Below are 22420 nucleotides of genomic sequence, written 5' to 3'. Positions count from 1 at the left end.
TGCATGGTTATTTTTTTTAAGTGCTAAACTGAGAATACAGAATTACATTTACATGTTCTCATAAAACTTCAACTGTAATTGTAGTGTACTTCAAATCTTAAAAGTACACTTAATTTCTAAATATTATTGTCGATTGGATTGCACAGATACTATTTAAATTGAAATTCAATAATGAAAACTGGGTGTTTAATCTTGTCATTATACACTACTGGCACTCTGTTCTCCAATTTGATACTGTTAAGTGCTTTTGACACAGTCTGTTTTATTAAAAATGCTATATAAATAAAGGTGACTTAACTTGACATTTAAAAAAAAGTAATGAAAGAAAAGGCCATTAAGTACACTTCAATATTTCTTAACACACTTAAGTATACTTTTAAATATTAATGTCAAATACAACTTAAATCATTGTACTAATAATCATGCTTTAAAGAAGCATTTGTGATGTGTTTTAAAGTATGCTAAGTGTAATTATGATAATCGTTTCACCACAGTGTTTGGTTAGATTTAGAAATATATCACAAATGTATGTCAGAGTACTCACAAAGCTACATGGCTTTAATCACTATTTTCATTTATGAAAATGATTTATAAATGGAACTGGAACAGGAATAAAATGTAATCAGTAAGATAAATATATTTTGTTTATTATTCAAGATCCACATTTGGGAAAGTCATTATAACATTTCAGCCAATGAGCTTTTCAGGATGGCCACTGATTACCACATGAGCAAATGACAGCTCAGTTGAGCTCTAATCTAAAAGTAGATAAAAGTGTCTGCCAAATACTTGCTGAGGCTGTAATTATACTGCAGTTGAATGGATCCCGTCAGATCTCTGAGATCTGTGCTTTCAACTGATCTGTGGTGAATATAGGCAACTACAGCACAATGCATGCCACAGAGCTCAGTGCAGAACTACATAAAATGACAATTGGCGGTTTATTTGATATTGGTGATTTTATATATGTCATGGGAATGTGAGAAAGTCAACTAGTTGACCGTTCATTTGGATAGGGGCTGTACTGAAAACAGCTGCCTGAGGGCACTTTCAAAAACTGGCCTGCTTTGAAGGAGACTTTGTCTGTAAAATTCCTAAATTTAGCTTTAAGTACTAACTAACAGGAGCTGTTACTGCACACCTGCAAAGTCTGCTTGTAGAGTATTGTTTGTAGGCAATCAAGCAAAATTATTATTTTTTAAATTGATTTTGCTAAACATATTTAAGGTAAATAGTTGCAGCCAATTTATTTTAGCTTCATTTAAATAAACTTAATGCAGCTACAATTAATAGTTTGCAACCAATTAGCAGGCCTATTATTTTTTTAAGTGCATGCCATGCACTTATGCTGCTTTCTATAGTCTATGTTCTTCGTTCTTCTTTCGCTCTGGACGCAGGCAATAGTTTCATGTTGCTTTCCAGCAAACTTCTTTATTAATTTCATCAAACATTTACAATATGTGGGCAACGATTAACAGCAAAGCTTTCATCCAGATCAGAAATGATGGCTTTTCCTGCATTGATATGAACGCTCTTGAAATCTCGTTCATTGCAGGATTTTGTGCTGCCCTAAGCAGCCTTTGTACTCTGTTGACTGCAAATCATCTAGAGGTTGGCAAAGTTTACTGCAGGGGAAAAGGGCCCTTTTCAAAGCCTCCTTTTGTCTTTTCCTTTCTTTCTCCTCCACGCCCAGCCAACGCTCTCTGCTCCCTTCCCTGCCTTTCTTTCTCTGCCACACAAATCACAAAAAAATGGCAGCTTCAGGTCAGGTCATGTAAAACGAGCAGACATCAGTTTCTTCTTTGTCTTGAGAAAGAATACCACAGGTTGAGGGTACGACTGCATTTGTGAGATAATGACCCTTTCATTGGCCTGAGGGTGCTGCTTTTGAACTACAGCAAGCATCTGAGGGCTGAGATCCACCCTAAGGAAGCTTCTCTGGCTCACGAGGCTCATTGGAGACCTCAGAATTCTTACAGAGGAAATAAAAATAGACATAAATGAGTCACTTGTTGACATACAGCTCAGTAAAGGGTGTCTGATCCTGTTCCTGAAGACTTTAGCTCTGATACACATGCCTGGATGATCCTTGATAAGCTGCTTCAGATGTGTTTAATTGGTGCTGGCCTTCAGAAAGCAGGATTGGACACTCTTGAGAAAGAGCACAAAGCTATGACTGATGTGTTTATCAGATCACTTGGTCATGGAAGAATTTGACTTCAATGTTTGTTCACAAATTATGCCAAAATCTAGAGAACAGTGGTTTTCAATCGGAGTCGGGAAGCAGTAGGAGGCTCCAACGTGCTTCCAAGAAGGCCTCGAAAGGATTTAAAATAGACCAAAATAAACTTTAAAATGAGCTAAAATAATAGCTAAACAATTAAGAAAGTTTTTGGCTGAGCCGCAGACACTTCCATTTTAATTTTAATTTACATTAAGACCCTTGTTGACGTTTCTCTAGATAGTAAGACCCCAAATTTTGTCCACCATTTTGTCATCACTGACTCACCTTCATGTCATTCCAAACCTGTATGAGTTTCTTTCTTATATTGAATGTAAAGGAAGATATTTTTAATAATTTTGAAGAACCAAACAGTTGTTGATCTCCACTGACTTCCATAGTAGGGAAAGAAATACTACAGAAGTCAAAGGAGACCATCAACTGCTTACCAGCATTCCTCAAAATATCTTCTTTCTTACTCTAAGAAACGCATACAAGTTTGGAATGACATGAGGTTGAGTAAATGATGACAAGGTTTTCATTTTTCGAAGGGTTTTACACAGGCAGCAATGCCATAGAAGAACCAGTTTTGGTTCCCCAAAGAACCCTTTTGTTTATTAGTGTGCACAACATTTTATACAGAACTTATTTTTGTTTTCTTTCCGTGCATAAAGTATTCTTGTATCTTCATAGTGTTGCTATTGAACCACTGTTGAACCACAGACTAATCTGAGGACAGTATTCATTATTTGGCAGTCGACAGTCACAAGCCTACCGGCTTTCATCCAAAATATCTTAAATTGTGTTCCAAAGACGAACAAAGCTTTTACAGGTTTAGAATAAAATGGGGGTAAGGGACAAAATATTCAGTATTATGGTATTATTTAACAATGTAATTGATACTAGAGGCTGTGTAAGACATGTTCAAAAGTCTGAATCTAAAATCAAATATAAAATTTCATACTGGCATTAACAATGAAGGCAAGAGTTGGCACCTAAATTTTGTTCTATTATTGTTGCAGATTCGTAAAAAGCACAATAATTGATTACACAAAGGAACAAACAACACAAAAAACACTTTAAATGCTTTATCAGAAGCATATTCGAACACATAATGTTCATAATGTATCCTCAAAGTGGATTAAGAATGGTATGTCATTTGTTGTTTGTTGTTAGTGTCAATTTAGATATGCATTTGTAAAAAATATTAACTGCCACAGACTAGACTAGACTAGATTAGTTGAATTATATAGGATTTGTGTGTGAGAAATGTGTGTCATGTTATTTAATATTCTGTCTGGAAGCAAAGATGCTGAGAAGCCAAACCACTTCACAAAAAATCACATCATTTATTGTGGCAACATTTCCACACCCAAAACATGACACAGTACAAACTGTGATTGGTTGTTTGACCTGTCGATCAAATGGCTTCATGGGCGGCCTTGGCCAATGAACTCTGCCTTGTATTACAGACCTTCAGCCATCAGTCTGAAGGTCTGGCTAAACGAAACTAACTGCGTGTTGATCGAATACAATAAAGTAGAAGTTTAATTTAGAAATGCATACTGACAGTTGGAGGGGCATGGTTAAGGATGTCATTTTTTTTTATTATTTAGTAGTATCTGAACACTTTCAGTACAAATTGGTGGTAAAGTATGTCAACCTCATGTCCATGCCTTCAAACTGACATTGTCAAAGAAGGCCTGTAATTTTAGAGGGGAAGAGCATTTTTAGGAGCACCAAAATAAAGTGTAAATTACTTAGAAATGAATGGAGTTACTGAATATTCGGCTAAACCCAACTTCTGATCTTGATAGAACTCCTGTTTTCCTTTGTGCTTTCTTCACCCCCTCACCCCATCAGCCCGCTTCACCTGGCTCTTTGTTCCCTTTTCAATGGCTGGCTGATTGAGCCGAGCTTTTCATTGACAAGCTGTGCTTCTTTTGTGTGACTGTTAGATACTAACTCCACTTGCTTGTAGACCCACTAATGTGCTTTAGTTGAGTAGACTGATAATAAGCTGATTCTAGACATTTGTTTGTTATCTCAAACTGTTGTCAAAAAATGACAGCATGAAAAGTGCAGCATTGTTGGGTTTCTGAATCACTGTCCACGACAAGGCTGAAGGCCTCCTGAGATATTTCTGTTAGTTTTGCTGTAAAGACAACAAAACATGTTAGCAATGTACTTAAGCAATGAAATAAATAATGATCAGTAATGAATCAATTATAAAGCTAAGAAATTCAATTGTGAATTTTGTAATTTACATAAACAGAATATTGATTTACTGATCATATAAATTTTACAATTCCTTTATATATACACAAGTTTAGAAATAGTTTAAGCAAAAACAGATATTTCCCAAATAATTCACACGGTTAGACAGCTTAGGTATGTACAGTAATATTTTACTGTAATATTTTACTTTTTTCCTGTCCTAAGAACATACAGGGCTGCGTTTCCTAAATTAATCGTTAGCCAACTATGATCGGAAGTTCAGTCATTAACAGCATAACTTAATGCTTCAGTGTTTTTGAAAGCATAGTTCAAATGAGCGTTTGGAATCAGTGTCATAAACTTACATGGTTGGAATTACAGCTTTGGACCTGTGGTTAGATTTCAAAATGTTGGAGAATACCAAGAATAACAACAACAACAACATTATTATTATTATTATTATTACTTTGTTGTTTGGTAAGATTTTATATTTGTTATTCATGAGTTAAAAAGCAAGTTGTAATATGCTAAAAATGGCACTTTTCAATTTAGCCTGTCTTTATTGGCGCACCTTGTTATTTCTTAAGGTCTACTTAAAACAATCAAAAACAAATTTGTGTTTGTTTAATTCATAAAAAAAGGTAGCCTTTCCATCTTAGCTCAACTGTAGGCCTGCTATTGTGCTCACACCCAGGCACAGCAAAAGGAAAGCCTGGAATTTGATGATGTAAAAATGGTCTTTTTCAGATAAAGATATCATTTATCATATGATGATTTATCAACATGATAAAATTAAAATTGTTTACCCAAAATAGGCCTACGAAAAATGTTTATCATTATTGGAAAATCTCTTAATTTCTTTTAAACTTCATTAAAATAAAGAGTTGATTATTCAGAAATATTAATCTGATCAGTCTCTGAGTGCAGTTATTGGATCACACTATATGCTACTACTATACTAAGGATGCAATTATTGTTGTTAGGAAAAGGCATCTCAGAGAACATGTGGTATAAGGAAGGGAATTCTTTTCTGAACATATCATTTGGCATACGTTATTTTAAATTTGCTTCAGGAAATAAAAAACAACTTGAAACCCTAAACTAGCAGTCACATAATACCAGCGCTAAGAAAATTTTAGCAAACCTTGATAGTAATCCATTAAAAGAATGCCTGACAGGCAACAGACAGAGGTCAGCTTGGAGCCCTGATTCATTCTGATTAAGAGAAAACGCCATTGAAATTTGGCAAGTCACAAAGTTATACATAAACGACAGGTATAACCACTCATCAGGTTTTGCTGAGGAGTCGAACTGGTCACTGGCACCCAGCGATGGTTCGAGTTTGTGGCAAGGGGACATAACGTTTCTGTTCCCTCCATTAGCGAACAAGGGTTATATACGTAACTGAGACATTCCCTATCTGTCAGTCACTATGGGTTAGGTTGTGACGACCTGAACCCTGTCACAATCTTGTGGCATTGCAAATGTCAGCCAGATGGACACCTAGCCAAGTACGGGTGGCTGACCGGAGGCCGGGCAAGCAATGCCGGGACTGGGCCTGGCGTCATATGGGGAACTTACTGGAAAAGGAGACAGATTCTCAGGAACCTCATGATGAGATCATGCTTTACCAAGGACCAGCCATTCACTGCATCGTATACATACATTTACACTTTAACCACATACACTTTCAAGGTGGAGGGTGACAGCTTACACTCCAACCTTTCTTGCAGGAAAGAAAGCAGTATTCCAATTATGCATCTTCTGGGGTCTTCTAGGCGAGAAGAACACCAGTTCGCGAGCAGACACCACTTCAGTGCATAGGCCTGCCTTGTAGAGGGAGCTCTAGCCTGAGTGATCTCATCGGGTTTTGCGGAGGAGCCGAGAACTGGTCCCTGTCACCCAGCGATGGTTTGAGGTTGTGGCCAGGGGGAAACTGAATGATATAGCTGAGTTGAGCCACTGTGATGGTTTGGGAAGCACGAGCCACGAATACCACCTTGCTGCAGGGGGCTTGTTGCGCTGACCTCAACTGAGTCTTAGTGCAGGGCAGAGCAAGTCTTAAAGCCGCAGGAGGGCACCATTGTTGACGAGCAGGCTGAGGCGAAATCTGCAGCAGAACGATGGCAGATGGAGGATCACCACGTGCTGCATCGTCTGCTTTTGTACTGCCGAGAACTGCTGAGCAAAGTCCTCGACAGTGTTTCCGAATAGCCCAGCCTGGGAGATGGGGGCATCAAGCAAGTGAACCTTGTCTGCATCTCAGTCAGGTTGGTCGGCGACGAAGGTCATGGAGCATCCCCTCGCTGCTTCATGACCTTTGTCGCCCAGAATGTGAAGTCAGTCGCCATGCACAGTTTCTGCATCAACCCTGGGTTGGTGCCAACCTCGTGCATTTCTTTAGGGCCTTGGCTTGGTGGGCCTGCAGAAACGCTATGCCATGCAGGGCAGAGGCAGCTTGGCCAGCAGCACTAGGCTTTGGCAGTGACTTTGTCAGCTCCACGACTTCCATGACTTCATCAGTTCCTCATGCACCTCTGCGAATGAAAGGAACCAAGGTTGAGCGTAATTTGGAATCATCCACCTGCAAGGGCTTAGGTCCAGGAGGTGTGGACATCTCCAACCCAATGTTCACTATGGTCAGGGAAAGCATGGTCATCAGCTCGGCTGTCATCATCCTCGGCTGAAGATAGCCTGACCCCTGATGCGGTAATCGACATCTGATCTGCAGGTGGCACAACAACTGATACGCTAAGACCTCCATGAAACGGCCAATCATCAGTCAGCCAGAGAGCTGCTGCGAGAAGAGCAAGAGGTCCATGGGATTGAGACTGACAGAGAAGCTCTCACTGTGACCCTCAGATCACCCACAGTGCCAAAGGATAGAAAGGCGAGATTGCAGCACTGTCAGGGGCAATGCCTCGCAATGAGGACATAACCCCTTCCCGAATGCCTCCTCAGTGTGCTGGAGCCCCAGACACTGAAGGAAACAACTGTAGCCATCATGGCAGTCAGTTAACGACCACATCCAAGAGGACACGGTTGGAACGGCATTTTTTAAAAAGACGCAAAACGAACGAGATTAGAAATTGCTCTTGAACTCTTGCTGATGAACAAGAACGCGACTGATTGTGTCGTAACACCCCGAGAACAATTTTTGTTTTTAGCTCTTCTTCATTGCAGTAGACGTGTGCTTTGCGTAGCAGCATGCATACACTTGGCTCCAAAGCAAAACTTGTGACACCTTTTACCTATTTATATCCACATGACGTGGTGTGGCTCAGAATTAGTTTTTGCCAAATTTTATTGCCGGTTTCTCTTAATCATATCAAATCAGGGCTCCAAGCAAGACCCCAGTCTCTCGTCACAACATCATTTGCAGTGGCTGACGTAGGGAACTGTACTAGTCTGGGCTGGATTTTGTCTAAGAAAACCACCAACATAACAATAAATGTAAGAGCTTTTGGATTCCTTGGATGTTCATATTAGATATTGCGTCTTTATTTATATCTCCAAAGGAACCGATTTAACAGCATATTTAATTTGTTTAAAGTGATAATCTGTTCTACATCAATACTTTCCGTATTGTATCTCTCATGACAAATGGTTTCAAACAATGTTAGAGAGGAAAGTTCAAAGACACTCAAGAGATCAAAGCTTATTGTTCATCCTTAAGTTTCAAACCCATGCTATAAAAGCACTCACGTTTCCTTGACAGAGACTTGTGTGGATGTGCATGTCCTTGTGCAGATAAAAGAGGGGTGTGGAGGGATGCATTAATGAGAAGAGGATGTGTGCTACATCCAGCAGCGGGACGTCCCTTCACACACTTCCTGATCAGGAGCACAGCCCTCTCCACTTGGCAGACACTTTGAAAGCACATCCAAAAACGCCCTAGTGGTGCTGGCACTGCCGTTTCAAAAAAATGCTTAGAGAGGGAATATCAAAGTCATTTCTGAAAAACAAGCCTGCTCAGATGAAAAGCACTGGGACATTACTTCTATGCTTGACACTCGTGTTCTGTTTGACATGGGAGAGATGATTAGGTATATGAGCATTGATTATGTGCAGCAATTTATTAAAAAATGTATTCGTTTTGATAGATGAAATTTATTTGTACCACTTGTGCCTGATTGTATTAAATGTGCACTTGTGGCAGACTTAAATGTGTACTTAAAAAACTGTATTTAGGTAATATAATATTACAAAAAAACAAAAACCATGTTAATGCACTTTCATGAATGTAATTATTATTTATGTTCGTCATGCTTTAAAAAAGTACACTTATTTTGATGCGCTGACCTGCAACATCATTATTACTAATGTGTAATGATAATTCTCAATGTAAATTGCATAAAAAATGTAAAGAACATAAAAGAACATAAAAAGAAAAATACATTCATTTTTTTTCTTTTAGAAGTATACTAAAGTGTACTTTTTTTTTACCTGCCGGTTTCTATTTTTATTTATTGTTATTAATAATTTTATTTGCCAGGTTCACAATCTGATCACATTAATCTTTCAGGCACGGGAGTGAATGTCCAAGAGAGTGGAAAATGTCCAGGTTTCATCACAAACTTTCTGAAAGTGCACAGATGCATGTACTGTATACCCACTGTCCGGTCTCTGCTTCTCCCATCCCCCTAAAATACGCCCACCCTGCTCCGTCTGGCATCTGGGAGAAGCCAGACGTCTCCCACACAACTGACGTTCCCATCTCAAATTCCAAGGAACAAAAGAGGCTGCCCACAGCCGGTGCAGACAAACAGCCGGCCTGCAGTGCTTCAGTGGACACAGGGCCATTGGCAGAAAGCCACTCACTGTCAAGAGGACAAGAAATAGATCCCCCTTTTTTGACAAAATGAAGAGAGCAGGGGTGAGTACCCCCACCTCTTTAAAGGAATGTGTTAATAATTCACTTCATAAAGATGAAAAGGCCTTTGATATGACGAGGAGAAAAAAAGCATTAACATACAGTATCTCAAAAGGCTCCTTCCTGTGCACATGCAGTGTATTCTAGACGAATCACGGTTTATAGTCATGCTTGATCAATTTTACAGTTTATACAATATATAGTTTTTCATGTTTAGTGTGCTGTATACACTCTATGGCTCAATATTCTTCTATGCCAAAAAATCATTAGGATATTAAATAAAAACCATGCTTCTTGAAGATATTTTGTGAAATTTCCCGCCTAAAATATTTTGGCGCATTGCACTTTAAAGGCGATTTTATCAATATTTAGATTTAGTTTTTCCAGATGTTCATATAGCCCAATTTCAGTCAGTGTTTATCCATAAAAACGTTCGCATTTGCTGAATGTGGATTTGCTTCTCTATTTGTATTTTTTTTTGTTTGTTTTAAATCATGACATCATTTTTTCTACTTGATTTAATCTGTTTAGATGAGAATGTTTATTTACCATAATTGCTAAAAAATTACAGTGTGTGTCTGTCAGCTAATAAAGGAGGGTCAAAGCAATTTCACCCAGGATATGGATTGCAAATATCAAAAAACATTCAGATCTGAGGAAAAATGCTCAAATGATGAATAAAATACGGAATAATTTGTTTAATTTAAGGCTGAATAGCCATGTTAGAAAACAGCATGGCTTGAAATTTGCCACAATTGGGCTTCACTCATTTTTGTTGTATAGCGCCATCAGTTGGACAAAATGCGATTCAGAAATAAACGTTTTACTGATTGTGTTGCATCAAGTTGCTGCTATGTGGATGCTGTATTTTTAATGCACTTTTTTTTTTTTTTTCAACTGTTGGTTTCAAACTTTGCCATTTGATATGGTACAACTTCCCTCAACTGTATACTGCAAATGGACTAAATAATGTATTTTAGTAATGTACTTTAAATTTGAATTTGACCATATTTTCTCTTAGTTTTCTGTATCGAGAGATAAAATCATTTTATGTTTCAGAACCAATCAAAAAACTGCAGAGTTTTGAAAATGCCCCTGATTATTTTAATCATGTAAAATACGATTGTTTTTTATTGTTCTATGTTTTATTTTTATTTATATATTTATTTTAGTGCATCAAAGAAAACAATCACTTTATTTCAAATTACTTTATTTCTTTTGAAAGCTTTTTTCGACAATCGTATTGCAGCCATACATTTTTAGTTCGCTCAGTATGATTTATCAGTCTCATTAAATAGGAAGAGCAAGATTTCAATGTGTCATGCAATTCTGTTCAGTTATCAGTTATTTGCACAAAGTCTGGAGCGACTGAATCAAGCTGAAACACAGCATAAACGCGGAGAAAACTAACCATAAAAGAAGACCCTGCTTAGTCTGTCATAGATGACATGCAAATTATACCTGATCATAAGAGGTAAACATACCAGCATGTTCAAACACAAAACGTTTAATCATACACTCAATGTTAAAAAAATAGAATTTGGCACTAAGCTGAAGACAAAAACCCGGTAAATGTGAGAGAAAGGAATGGAAATACTGTAGATGTCTGGCTGTTACATAAAATACTGACTTGGCTTCAAACACGAAACACTGATGTTCTCTCTAAACATGCTTTTAGAAACAAAATCAACACGTTTAATTTGTACAGTTTCTAACAAAAATAGCTTGGTAAGTACAAAAACTGCAAGAGGAGTTATTGCTTTAAATGATTAAAAACAAAATACTGTCAATCATTTGCACCAATGACGCAGGGGGGAAAACAATAACAAATATAACTGAAAAATCGCTTTACCACCTGACCGACCGTTTTGAAATACTGTATTGTATAATTGTACATGTTTGCTCATCACTGAGATATGTCATAATAGTAATGCCGCAATCTGGGTTCAACTACTGAAAATCCAGGTCTCTCGTCAGGCCTGCAGAAACAGAACAGAACCATTTATTATTCTTCAATGCAATGAATTCAATTCAATCATTATTACAAAGGATTGCTTAATATACATGTGACCCTGGACCACAAAACCAGTTATGGGGGTCAATTTTTTGAAATTGAGATTTATATATTTTATACATCACATTAAAAAGCAAGAATAAATAAGGTTTGTTAGGATAAGACAATATTTGAACTTTAAAGATGTCCAAATTAAGTCCTTGGCATTGAATATTATTAATCAAAAATTAAGTTTTCATAAATTTATAACAGGAAATTCACGAAACATAATCTTTACTTATAAATGTCCTTATAATTTTTGTCATAAAAGAATAAAACAATCATTTTGACCCATACAATGTATTGTCGGCTACTGCTACAAACATACCCATCATACTTAAGTTATGACTGGTTTTGTGCACCAGGGTCACATTTAATAAACAAAATTCTATATTTTATCGCTTATAATCAGTGTTCAAGTTTGATCTCCTATCAGTATCATCAGATCAGTATGTTTCTGTGCATGATGTTAAAGATTACTATCATAGTGCATGATTGTTCATGCATGATAATGCAGAGTTATCAATATCTAAATGCTGATATATCTGATAAACGTACTTGTATGTCCAGCATTTCCTCATGAGGTCGTACATCTCAGCCGGGCAGTCGACTGGAGCGGACATTCTCTCTCCGCTCTCGATCATTTGGATGACTTCATTTCCTTTCATACCCTACAGACAATATGGAATAAACCAGCATCGGTAAAATAAATGCCAATTTTCACGTCTGGCGTTGAATGGATGGATGTGCCGTTTGCATTTTTGATTTAGATGATGTTCAGTATACAGTATATATGTCAATATTTAGGGGATCCCCAAAAACCCATATATCATACTGGATTTATTTAATGATAGTAAGTTTATTATAATGAATAAAACAAAGCCCAGTGTGACTGTAGCTATATAGTAGAGAAATAGTAGCACCACTATAGACTTTTTAAGTTTGCAAGGTTAAAGTGTATTAGATATCATGAACTAGGTTTTATTATACGAGGTTAATGTTAATATGTTACTGTGTTCTAATACATTTGAAACAATACCAGTAATACACTGGTAATATAACCATAATAACTTGTTATTCATAATAACTTGACAGTACTAATTTATTGCTAATTCATAGTATTGATGAATTGAACTTTATCGTAAAGAAGAATTTTAGGTAACACCTTCTATAAAGCCTGTATTTATAATACATTATAAGGGCATTCTTAAGGAATTATAGATACATAATAATTATAATATAATAAAATACATTATAATATTTGTGATTATAACATTTAAGGGTAGAATTATTTATAACACACTATAAACACCATATTAAACATACTTTATTTATAAAGGAATATGTCATATCTTATTTATTTAAAGGAACAGTTCACCCAAAAATGAAAATTCTGTCATTATTTATTCATCCTCAAATAGTTCCAAATCTGTATGAATTTCTTTGTTCGGCCAAACACAACGGAAGATATTTTGAAAAAAGGTTTGGGTCACCCAAAACAGCCTGGTTATATCGAAATATCTTGCTTTGTGCTCATTCAATTCATTTAGGTTTGGAACTACTTGCGTAAATGATGACAGAATTTTCATTTTTGGGTGAACGTTTCTATTAGGATCTGCACAGGACCTTACAACATCTTGTTGTGGTTAGGTTGTATATATATATATATATGTGTGTGTGTGTGTGTGTGTGTGTGTGTGTATGAACAGTATTATGTTCACACATTTCCAAAGTATACTATACTTAGTTTGTCTTTTCAGGAACAATCAAAATAAAGTGTTAGCATGCTTTAGCATATACAGGGTTAAGGGTACCATCAAAATAATCTAAAAACTGATATTCTAAAAAAAAATGTTCAAAGAAAGTGTGTCATAGTACACATTCATCCGATATGATATCTGATCGTATAGCTGTTTTAAGAAAAAATTGTATTGTTATTATTATAACTTATAACTATATAGCTTTAAGTAAATTAACATCTGGAAAATGGCTTATAATCACAGCTTATTAGATCTGGCAAGTAGTTTCAAAAGGTTTGATCAAATGCAGATTTCCTATGCAGAACTAAAGCAGCAATAATACAGGTTTTCCACTGAATGAATACCAGAAAGTACTGTACTTATTGTCTGAATTACTGATATTGATACTCAATCACCGGTATATGACCCAGCCCTATTAACAATACAAAATATGTCCCTCAGAACTGTTTAGGAGCAACGTATTACATATATATTCACACCTTGTACGGTTTCTGTCCGTATGAAAAGGCCTCCCACATCAGGACTCCAAAGCTCCACACGTCGCTCTTGGACGAGAACTTCAGGTAGTTCATGCACTCCGGAGCGTACCATTTCAGCGGCCATTTACCATGACCTTTGGCCTAAAGGAGCAGCGAACAAAAATCGGTCAAGGCTACACTCTGCTTATACCCCTGTTATACATTACTAACAATATGTGAAACATGCATGTGATTGGTTACTGGTGACTATACCTTGTAATAGTTCTCTTCTTCCGTCAGGGCTTTAGAGAGTCCGAAGTCGCTGATCTTGGCATAGTGCTGAGTGACCAAAAGCACGTTCCTGGCTGCAAGATCTCTGTGAACAAAGTTGTGCTCTTCCAGATATTTCATTCCCATAGAGACCTGATGAACCAGCTCTGTGATGTTCTTCACATTGATGTGTCTGAAAACACACAAAGTAAAAACCTATTAACAATTAACAAAATTACTATTGTCTACGGCTTAAAGTTCAGTCACGATGAAGCTGCAAAGATATTACACTCAAAAGTAAAGGTGCCAAAGGTTCTTCACAGCGATGTCATAGAAGAGTCAAAGGTTTATTAAAGAACTAATCTCTTTCTTACATATTTATAATCTGAAGAACTTTCTTTCGCACACTTTTTTGGTACTCGGGTGAGTTTTTGCCATTTTTCGTTTGTTCACTGTTGTCACTCCGAACTAGTTAAGAGTTAAGCTGCTTAGCGTACTTGTTCTTTTGGAGGAACTTATGCAGGGGCCCCAGCTCAGCGAGCTCCATGACCAGCATGAGGTTCTCGGCTTCACAGATGCCAATCATGCGAACGATGTACGGGTTATCCAGCTGCTGCATGACGTTTGCTTCCCGCAGCATCTCGTCTTTCACCGCAGTGTTATTATCGTCGTTCTTCAGGATCTTAACAGCAACAACTTTCTGTGTCCTGAATCAAACATAAAAGAAGATCCATTCTGAAAGCTGAACATTTCCTCATATTTATGAGCGAAGCACACATGGACTGCAATGCATGAGGAAGCTTACCAAATCACATTTCCCATCAAGAAACAATTTAACACTTAAAGACAGGGTTTCTTAACTAGCTTAATAGCATATTACTAGAATAATAGCCATTCATTAGCACATATTAATGAGTTATTCTACATTCCTATAAACTACTTGACTATTAATAAACAGTGAATTGGGAGTTTATTAAGGGGAAAGTTGTAGTTAATAGTGAATAAGCATTTGTTTGTTTAAGCCATTTCAGACATTTTGAAAGCAATACCAATGAGTCTTTATTTTTTTTATTGCATTTTTTAAGAGTAAGAATAAAGCCCTTACACATTTTATATGCTTAAAGTGCCCTTATTATGAATTTAAAAAAAAAGATCCTTCATGCACTTCGCACTGTAACACAATGCTTAGCGAATGAAAACATCCTGCAAAAATTTTAAACTGAAAGTGTATCATGTATAAAGTTATTGTCTCTCAAAAGAGACAAGAGTTGACACTGAATCATTTAAACGAGTCATTTTTAAAACAAATCTTAAGCTGTTTCATGTTCAGAGCAACATTAGCATGTTGTCCTCCCTCTTGTTGGACATTTTGCAATGAAAATGCAAGGCTTTTGGAGCGGTTAAAATTGTGATTTCCTTGGTAACTCTGTACACAAAACTGCATTGAGCTCACAAAGCTACTTTATCAGTCATTACAGACATGGACCAATCGGACTAATCACCGCAGATTAGCGTCATGCAAAGGAGGGTTCTGGAAATATGAGTCGTTGAGTAAGTATGGTCAAAAAATGCATATTATAAGGCAATGAAATTGTTTTTCGACCTTGAGTCAACCTGTAATTGGGGACTCCCAAAACCAAAATAATGAATTTTTCATTACCCATAATAGGGGCACTTTAAAATAACCCAAATAAAATAAACCAAATGTAAACTTGGTCGTCTAACTTTTTCATCTGGTAGACTCCTCTCAAGACAGTGCCGAAGTTGCCTGAGCCCAGCTCTCCATCTTCCAGAGTCAGGTCGCTTCGCTTCACTGTCGTTGAGCGCAACTCTTCAGGATCTGCATATGGACTCTCATACACCTGCGTGTCCATTGGCATAGCCTCTGTCAAAACAAAAGTGCGAAAGTGTGGTCAGAAAAGAAACATTTTAGGCTTAAGGATTGTGGTGGTGCGTTGAAGCAAGTCAACTAACCTGTGTTGAAGATATTAGGCTTAGGAAGTTCACCTCTGATGTTTGATCTGAAGTTATATGGATTTTCGCTATGAACCTACAAGTACACAACACAGTTACAACTGTGCAAACACACAGATTCGCATAGAAAAAGCCGATAGGACACAGGCACGTTATCTGAAATGCCTGCATGCATCTATGGGACAGAGGGACAGGGTCAAACCAAACTTTCCTGTGTTCTTCATGGCACCTTAAATCAGAATTAAATGCATAATTACATTTATTGAGATGTTTCAATGGTTAAAGAATGGCAATTCATTATACGTGATGCAAACAGTGTCCATGAAGAAGAGCAGAAACTTCTTCCAAGAGGTCAAAGCCAACGCATAGTGTAAAAAATTAAAAAGATCTCTTGCAGATAGGATTGATAATTTGTGTAATTTGCATCATTAAAAGAAGTGATTGAGCAGGAGAATGAAAATATGGAGGTATGTTTGGGGTAATGGCACCTGTTAAGAAGCCGAAAAAGTCAATATCAGTACAAATGATTGCTGTCTCTTCCAAAAAAAAACAGTCAGTCGTTGGTTGATTTGGTGACTGATTGAAACATATGGCACAGGTAACAACTTTTAAATAGCACTTTTTATACAAAGTGTACATTAGACTGATTTCAGTCAGTCAAGCACTCTTTTGTGCCAGAAGTACTATGATTCCTTCAAATGCTACAACTAATAAACATCAAGTGTATAGTTCTGGATCTATTTTCTCATTGGCTAAATACAATAACTGTAAATTTCAAATGAAGGCAACATCTACAATCCACCTTATTTTATAATACGGAAGTAAGCGGAAGACATCCTGTTCATTACAATAACAAACTGTTTGCACTATATACCAGTGTGTTCATTATTAAGATTAAAATAAAATGGCAAGACACACCAGTTTGCAATATCATGCAGCAAAACAAGCTTTTATAGCTAAAGGGAATGACACCAGAAGCCAGACGCATTCAGTTTACAAATGTTCATACCTGCGCTCTCTTACAGGACAAATAAGGTGGATAGGAATGTGCAAAGTTTCTTTGTTACTTAATAAATATGAAGAGCTGTTATGTTATGATAGCTCGTATCAACAACGTAAAAAAGTCTTTACTCTCACTTTTGATTAATTAAACGCATTCTTGCTGAAAAGTATGTAGCTGAATGTAGCTTCATTTAAAGGAACAGTCCACTTTTTTTGGAAATAGGCTTTTTCTCATAAGTTCATGTCCACAGCAGGTGTAGTGTTGGCAATATGCAGTCTATTCCAGTCTTACTGTTTGTTAATTGTGTAGTTATTTTTCTCTGATGGGCGTGAGATCTAAAAGAAATCCACAAAATTATATTACGCAATGTTCTGTATAAATGCCGTAACTAACGTTACTAATGCAGCTCAGCATAATAAAAGTACATTTGCAGTTTTGTTTTCGGTTTTTTATTGCTGAAGAAGAATGGTTTAAGTTTTCCAAATCCTTGCTGGAAAAAACATCTTAAACCAGTTTAAGCTGGACTAGCAGGTCTCCCAGTTTAGTTCCCGAAAGAAACACCAGCTTGTGAATGCTGTAGTATACACCAACCAAATCTCACTACCGATTCTCATGTGTTTTACAAGGTGGCTATTTTGTTATTACGACCTCATTATTGTAATTACAATTTTGCACAATTTGTCTAAACCCCAGTGATGGGTATGTTTAGGGGCGGGGTTAGGTGTAGGTCATTCATACAAATTCATATGACTTGGCAGCTCGTAAAATGCAAAAATCATACGAATCTGTAAGAGTGAGGTCGTACGAATTCGTACAAATTAGCCACTTTGTAAAATAAGTACGAACTGCCATGAGAATGGGCTGTATATGCATAATAGCATTCCAAAAAAACTTTTAACTCAAGCACATGTGCCCTGAATTACATCCTTTATCCACCTTATTTTGCAAGGCAGAAGTAAGCTATTTTCTTTAAATGTGCGAGATTTCCAATTCATTAGCCATTACCTTAAAATAACAAGAACAAAAAAACTAATTCCAGTAAACTGTAAATGCTAAATTTGGACTACAAACTAATCTTTTTTATGACATTGCTAATAAACTAAAAAAAAGACAAATACAAGTTTGCGATACCAAGGAAGGAGCTGTTTTTGCAGAACCAAAACTAACTGGAAGCGAATGACACCGGAAGCCTCGCACATAAAAGACGTAAAGTCATGCCCGCGCTTATGGTAAAAATAAGGTGGAGAGGCAATCGAGGCGGGGTCAACCAAAATGTGCAACCATTCTTTTCATTTACATGAGCGCAAATCAGAACTTGATTATGTTTGTATATGAATGTGAAGAATTATTGCTGGAGGTTGGGTGTGATGTACAGGGCAGTGAATGGAGGAAGAGATCAGAGAGGGGGTCAGGCGTCCCACAGGTGAAAGCAAAAACCACACGCAAGCAAGGCGGGGGGGTCCTACCACTGCCAGAGGGGGATAGGGAGGAAGAGAGGGGTGTGTTAGTGCACCTTTTTTTGGCCAGGTTTGGGGAAGGAGTATGATTTGATTCTGGAGAGAATCCCACCTGTGGCACCTAGCTAGAAACCACAATTTTAAAGAGCATCATTAATAAGAGATTATTTTTATCCTACACTGTTTGAAGCTGATGTTTAACGCTACACATCCATGACCCATTCTTTAACGATTAGCTCTGCAAACTCACTAATTCAGTGTACATTCAGCAACATTTACACGATAGCACTTGCAGTGGCTCTCGTGTTAAATAGATTTGTAAAGTCTAGGTCAGTGGTTCTCAGCAGGCAATCACTTCAGAACAGATTTAATGATTGGTTTCATCTGAAAAAAGAAAGTCACATACACCTATGTTGACTAATTTTCATTTTTGGGTGAACTCTTTATAAAACTGGACATCAAGGGGAGATTTGGCGAAATGTGTTAACTACATAAACCCAGTAATCTGTAACTTCGAAAATAATTTTCTTAATACGAATATGAACGCTTCTGGTTCCTTACCGTCTTTTATTTTAGAGGTTTCATGTTCATGTTCAAGTCAAAACACAAAACAAACTGTGGTCAGAAATATGTTTATCCCTGATGCCTTTAATCATTCTATATACGCTTCTTTCCTGAGGATGAGGAAATGTCATAAGCTTTATTTCGTTTTGCTTTCCAGAACATGGTGATGGGAAAAAAAAAATGTTTAGAGGGAAAATTATATTTGAGTGCATTTGTGGTTACTAAGAATCTTTGAAGCTGGTGGCAAAACCTATAGATGGAAAGTGTCTTATGCCAACTTCTGTGTTCCTTGGAAGCACGTGGCATGCAATGTTTATTTTTCTAAAAAAACATTTTTGAAAGCCAACTCAAAATTGCTTGGAAGTTCTAAACGGCTATGCATTGTTATTTTTTTCTTTCTTGTTTTCTTGTGATCATGACTTAACTATCTTGTGATCTCAACTTAGCGAGTTATTTTCTTGTGACCATGCCTTTGTCACTTTTTTGTCACTTTTCTGAAGTATTTGCGAGCGAAAAAAGTTTCTTTGGGCGAACTGTTGCATTCCTTGAAAGCAAGTGCAATGTTTCTTGGAGGAATGCATAATTTTTTTACATACGCATGTAAATCCTCGGGGTAAATTTAGCCATTCTTGCATAATTTTTTGGAAGAATGCAAAACCTTCATGAAAGAACAGGAAGTTCAGTTTTTTTTGGTCCTTACAAGAAAATGCAGTTTCTTGAGGGAATCCAACATTTTTGCCTTTTAAACACCGGTTTTCTTTGGGGAAGCGTTTGCTTTCTTTGCAACCACATGCAGTGTTTCTTGAAGGATTTTTTCCTCCCATCTCCTATTGTTTCCATTCCCATGTCTATATTATGAATTATTATATCATTGTATTAGTGCATTAAGCATTTTTAGGTCATGACCCACCAGTTGAGAACCACTTCTCTAATACTCTCATAACACTAGCAAGAGCTTTACACTAAGTTTAACGAACTGTTAAAAAGCTTATTTTCTTCAAATTAGTTTATTTTTAGCTAAACAATTATTTGTGGACATTTTAAACAGTACAACAGTCCTGAATGTGAGTGGTTTGTAGTCTGCATGTCAATGCACTTTCAAGTCTTTTCTTTAAAAGCTGATATGAGGACACGTTGTGACTGCACTTACGAGCGAACTCTGTGGCGGTCTCGGGCAGGTCTCGGTGAGCACTCGGAGCAGGCCGTCGGGCTTGTACGAATAATGTTCTACCAGCTGTAACACACAATACAGTGCACATCAAAGCCAGATTCTGGACATCATCTCAGCATCACACAGCATTGTGGTTATGCTGCATACGCTGAGGCCTGTTTCATAGAATGCTTCGCTTTTGACGAACGGTCAATAAGCTCTCAATAATGCCACGTAAAGCTTCATCTGAAAAGAATTTACATGCACAATACATATCTTTTATAAACACGTTGCTCTATATAAGAGGTTTTGTTTTATGTGTCTTAAAGCATGACTTCTTTACATTCTCCAAATAGGCACACCTTCGAAAAGCCACACGGTAGAGTTGTGACGCATTGCCAAAATCGAACTATTTCTATATCAGCATACGCTTTCGTTGCACACTCACCTCACTCAAACCATGCACTTCTCTGCTAATCGCAGCGTGAGAGATGTTTCTGGGGGCTAGTTAATGGTCTAGCTGTAGCATTTACCTTGCTGGACCTTCGATGCTATGCATCATGCTGTGCATCACGCGCGCTCAACCAGGAAATCTAAATATAACGTTTGTCCTGGTGTTCACCACACTAAAACAACTGTGTGCAACTCTACAAGATCCTCTTTAGGACATCAGCAAATACAACAAGCCTAAAAAAAATAATACATACATTTTTGCTATAATTAACTGAGGTCATTCTGTTATGCATGTGTTAGTGCCGTGCAACAGATTATCGCGATTAATCTCATCCAAAATAAAAGTTTTGTGCGTTCGTACTATGTGTATTTATTGCATGTATATGTACATGCAAGGAGACACACAAACAGATTACATTTAGAAAATATTTACAAGTAGCAAAAAAATTATTTTGGATGCGATTAATCGAAATTAATCAATTGGCAGCACTAGATACAGCACTTTTCAAAAGTCTAGAAGTCTCGAGTGTCACACGATGCTTCAGAAAACATAAATATTACTGTTTTAGCTGTATTTCAGCACAGCCCTGGTCAGCAGATGAGATTGGCCACACTTTATTGTAAAAGTTTCTCTTTAGTAGCATACCACTAACTACAACTTCAATAAATTTGCTGCTTATTAGTAGTTAGCAAGGTAGTTGTTAAGTTTAGGTATTAGGAGTTGTAGAATATGCCCGTGCAGAATATGTGCTTTATAAATAGCTAATATGTTAATATAGCCCTTCTTATAAACAACTGATTAATAGTGAGAATTGGTTCCTATTCTAAAGTGTTACCAAGAGATTTCATTAAAAACATTTCATGTGCTCCTATAATGAATTAATGGAAAATCACCTTTAATGAAGCGTGTGACATGTTTTTTCAGTGCTGCAAAGTTTTTAAATCTGAAAGAGCACCGTGTATAAATTCGTCTCTCAAAAGAAAGAGCCGACTCTGAATGACTGAAATGAGTCGTTTTAACGAGTCCCAAGCCGTTTTACTTTGACATCAACACGAAACATAAGCATATTGCCCGCCCACTTCTTTTGTGGCGTTTTCTGAGCGTTAAAAGATCACAAACACTGCTTAAAATGAAACCGACCAATCACTAGAGAGTTTAGGAAAAAATTTTTTGAAAGTGTTTTTGATCTTGCATGCATGTTAACCTGTTGTTCGTGACAAAATATGAAGCTTTCATAACTTTAAAAAAAATAAAGTGTATAGTCTCTGCTGATCATCTGCTCTGGAGTCTTAGCCAGGTTTCTCTAGACGACTTTATTTACCTGCCAAAGTGTGTCGAACTTCTTCCCGTCAGGAATGGAGAGTTTGCCAGCCTTGTCTTTATCAATGCGATAGTGCATGACTTGGTTATTATGCAGGAGACACAGAGCATAGGACACATTTCTGCCATTGTTTTCTCTTTGTCTGATTCTGTCGGGAGGAGAGAGGACCATACAATGAATGTACAGCAGAAGGTAGAGAATAATTCCCACTTTACATCAGCAGAGGTTCTAGCAAACTGAACTCTATTTAAATTACACACAAATCAACGCTAGATGGAGCCGGAGGAGAAAAACGGACACTTTTCAAAACAGAGATTCGGTACTGACATTGTAGTTGGACAGTGGATGTAGTTGTAAACTAATGTTTTAGCGATGTTTTAATATGAGAAACAAAAAAGAAACAATATAATATAATACTGAAACATTTTTTAAAAAGCTTTAGTAAGTTTAAAGCTAATGACACGATGGTAAAGCCATATTTGTCTTCTTTTTCTATTGTTGTATACACTTCGTTGCATACGAGTGTTTTAAGATGGTGTCAAGTGTTCTATTTAAAGCAAGTGCACACTGTACTGACACGCACTACCCCCACCCAGCCCTGGCCTTGTTTTCCGCCTCCACACTGTGTCTTCGGTCACTTCAGGA

General features: G+C 37.1%; 1 protein-coding gene across 5 annotated transcripts in view; it reads right to left on the bottom strand.

The window, feature by feature from the left end:
* Positions 1-10504: 10504 nt before the first annotated feature.
* The window catches only part of syk (spleen tyrosine kinase), a 23573-nt gene continuing 11657 nt past the window's right edge, over positions 10505-22420 (bottom strand). For 4 of the 5 annotated variants that reach the window (XM_043250324.1, XM_043250323.1, XM_043250325.1 and 1 more), the window contains 10 exons: positions 21776-21923; positions 20001-20084; positions 18343-18411; positions 15827-15902; positions 15578-15737; positions 14350-14559; positions 13856-14045; positions 13604-13744; positions 11923-12035; positions 10505-11290 (listed from right to left, as the gene is read on the bottom strand). In XM_043250324.1, the coding sequence (XP_043106259.1) occupies positions 11218-11290; positions 11923-12035; positions 13604-13744; positions 13856-14045; positions 14350-14559; positions 15578-15737; positions 15827-15902; positions 18343-18411; positions 20001-20084; positions 21776-21923 (1264 nt within the window). In that variant the 3' untranslated portion in view covers positions 10505-11217. The remainder of the gene's footprint in view (positions 11291-11922; positions 12036-13603; positions 13745-13855; positions 14046-14349; positions 14560-15577; positions 15738-15826; positions 15903-18342; positions 18412-20000; positions 20085-21775; positions 21924-22420) is intronic. The other variant, XM_043250326.1, reaches the window with a different exon arrangement.

The sequence above is a fragment of the Puntigrus tetrazona genome, chromosome 10, assembly GCF_018831695.1.
Source record: "Puntigrus tetrazona isolate hp1 chromosome 10, ASM1883169v1, whole genome shotgun sequence".
In the NCBI taxonomy this organism is placed as follows: Eukaryota; Metazoa; Chordata; class Actinopteri; order Cypriniformes; family Cyprinidae; genus Puntigrus; species Puntigrus tetrazona.
This window is presented reverse-complemented; position numbering and strand designations above follow the sequence as displayed.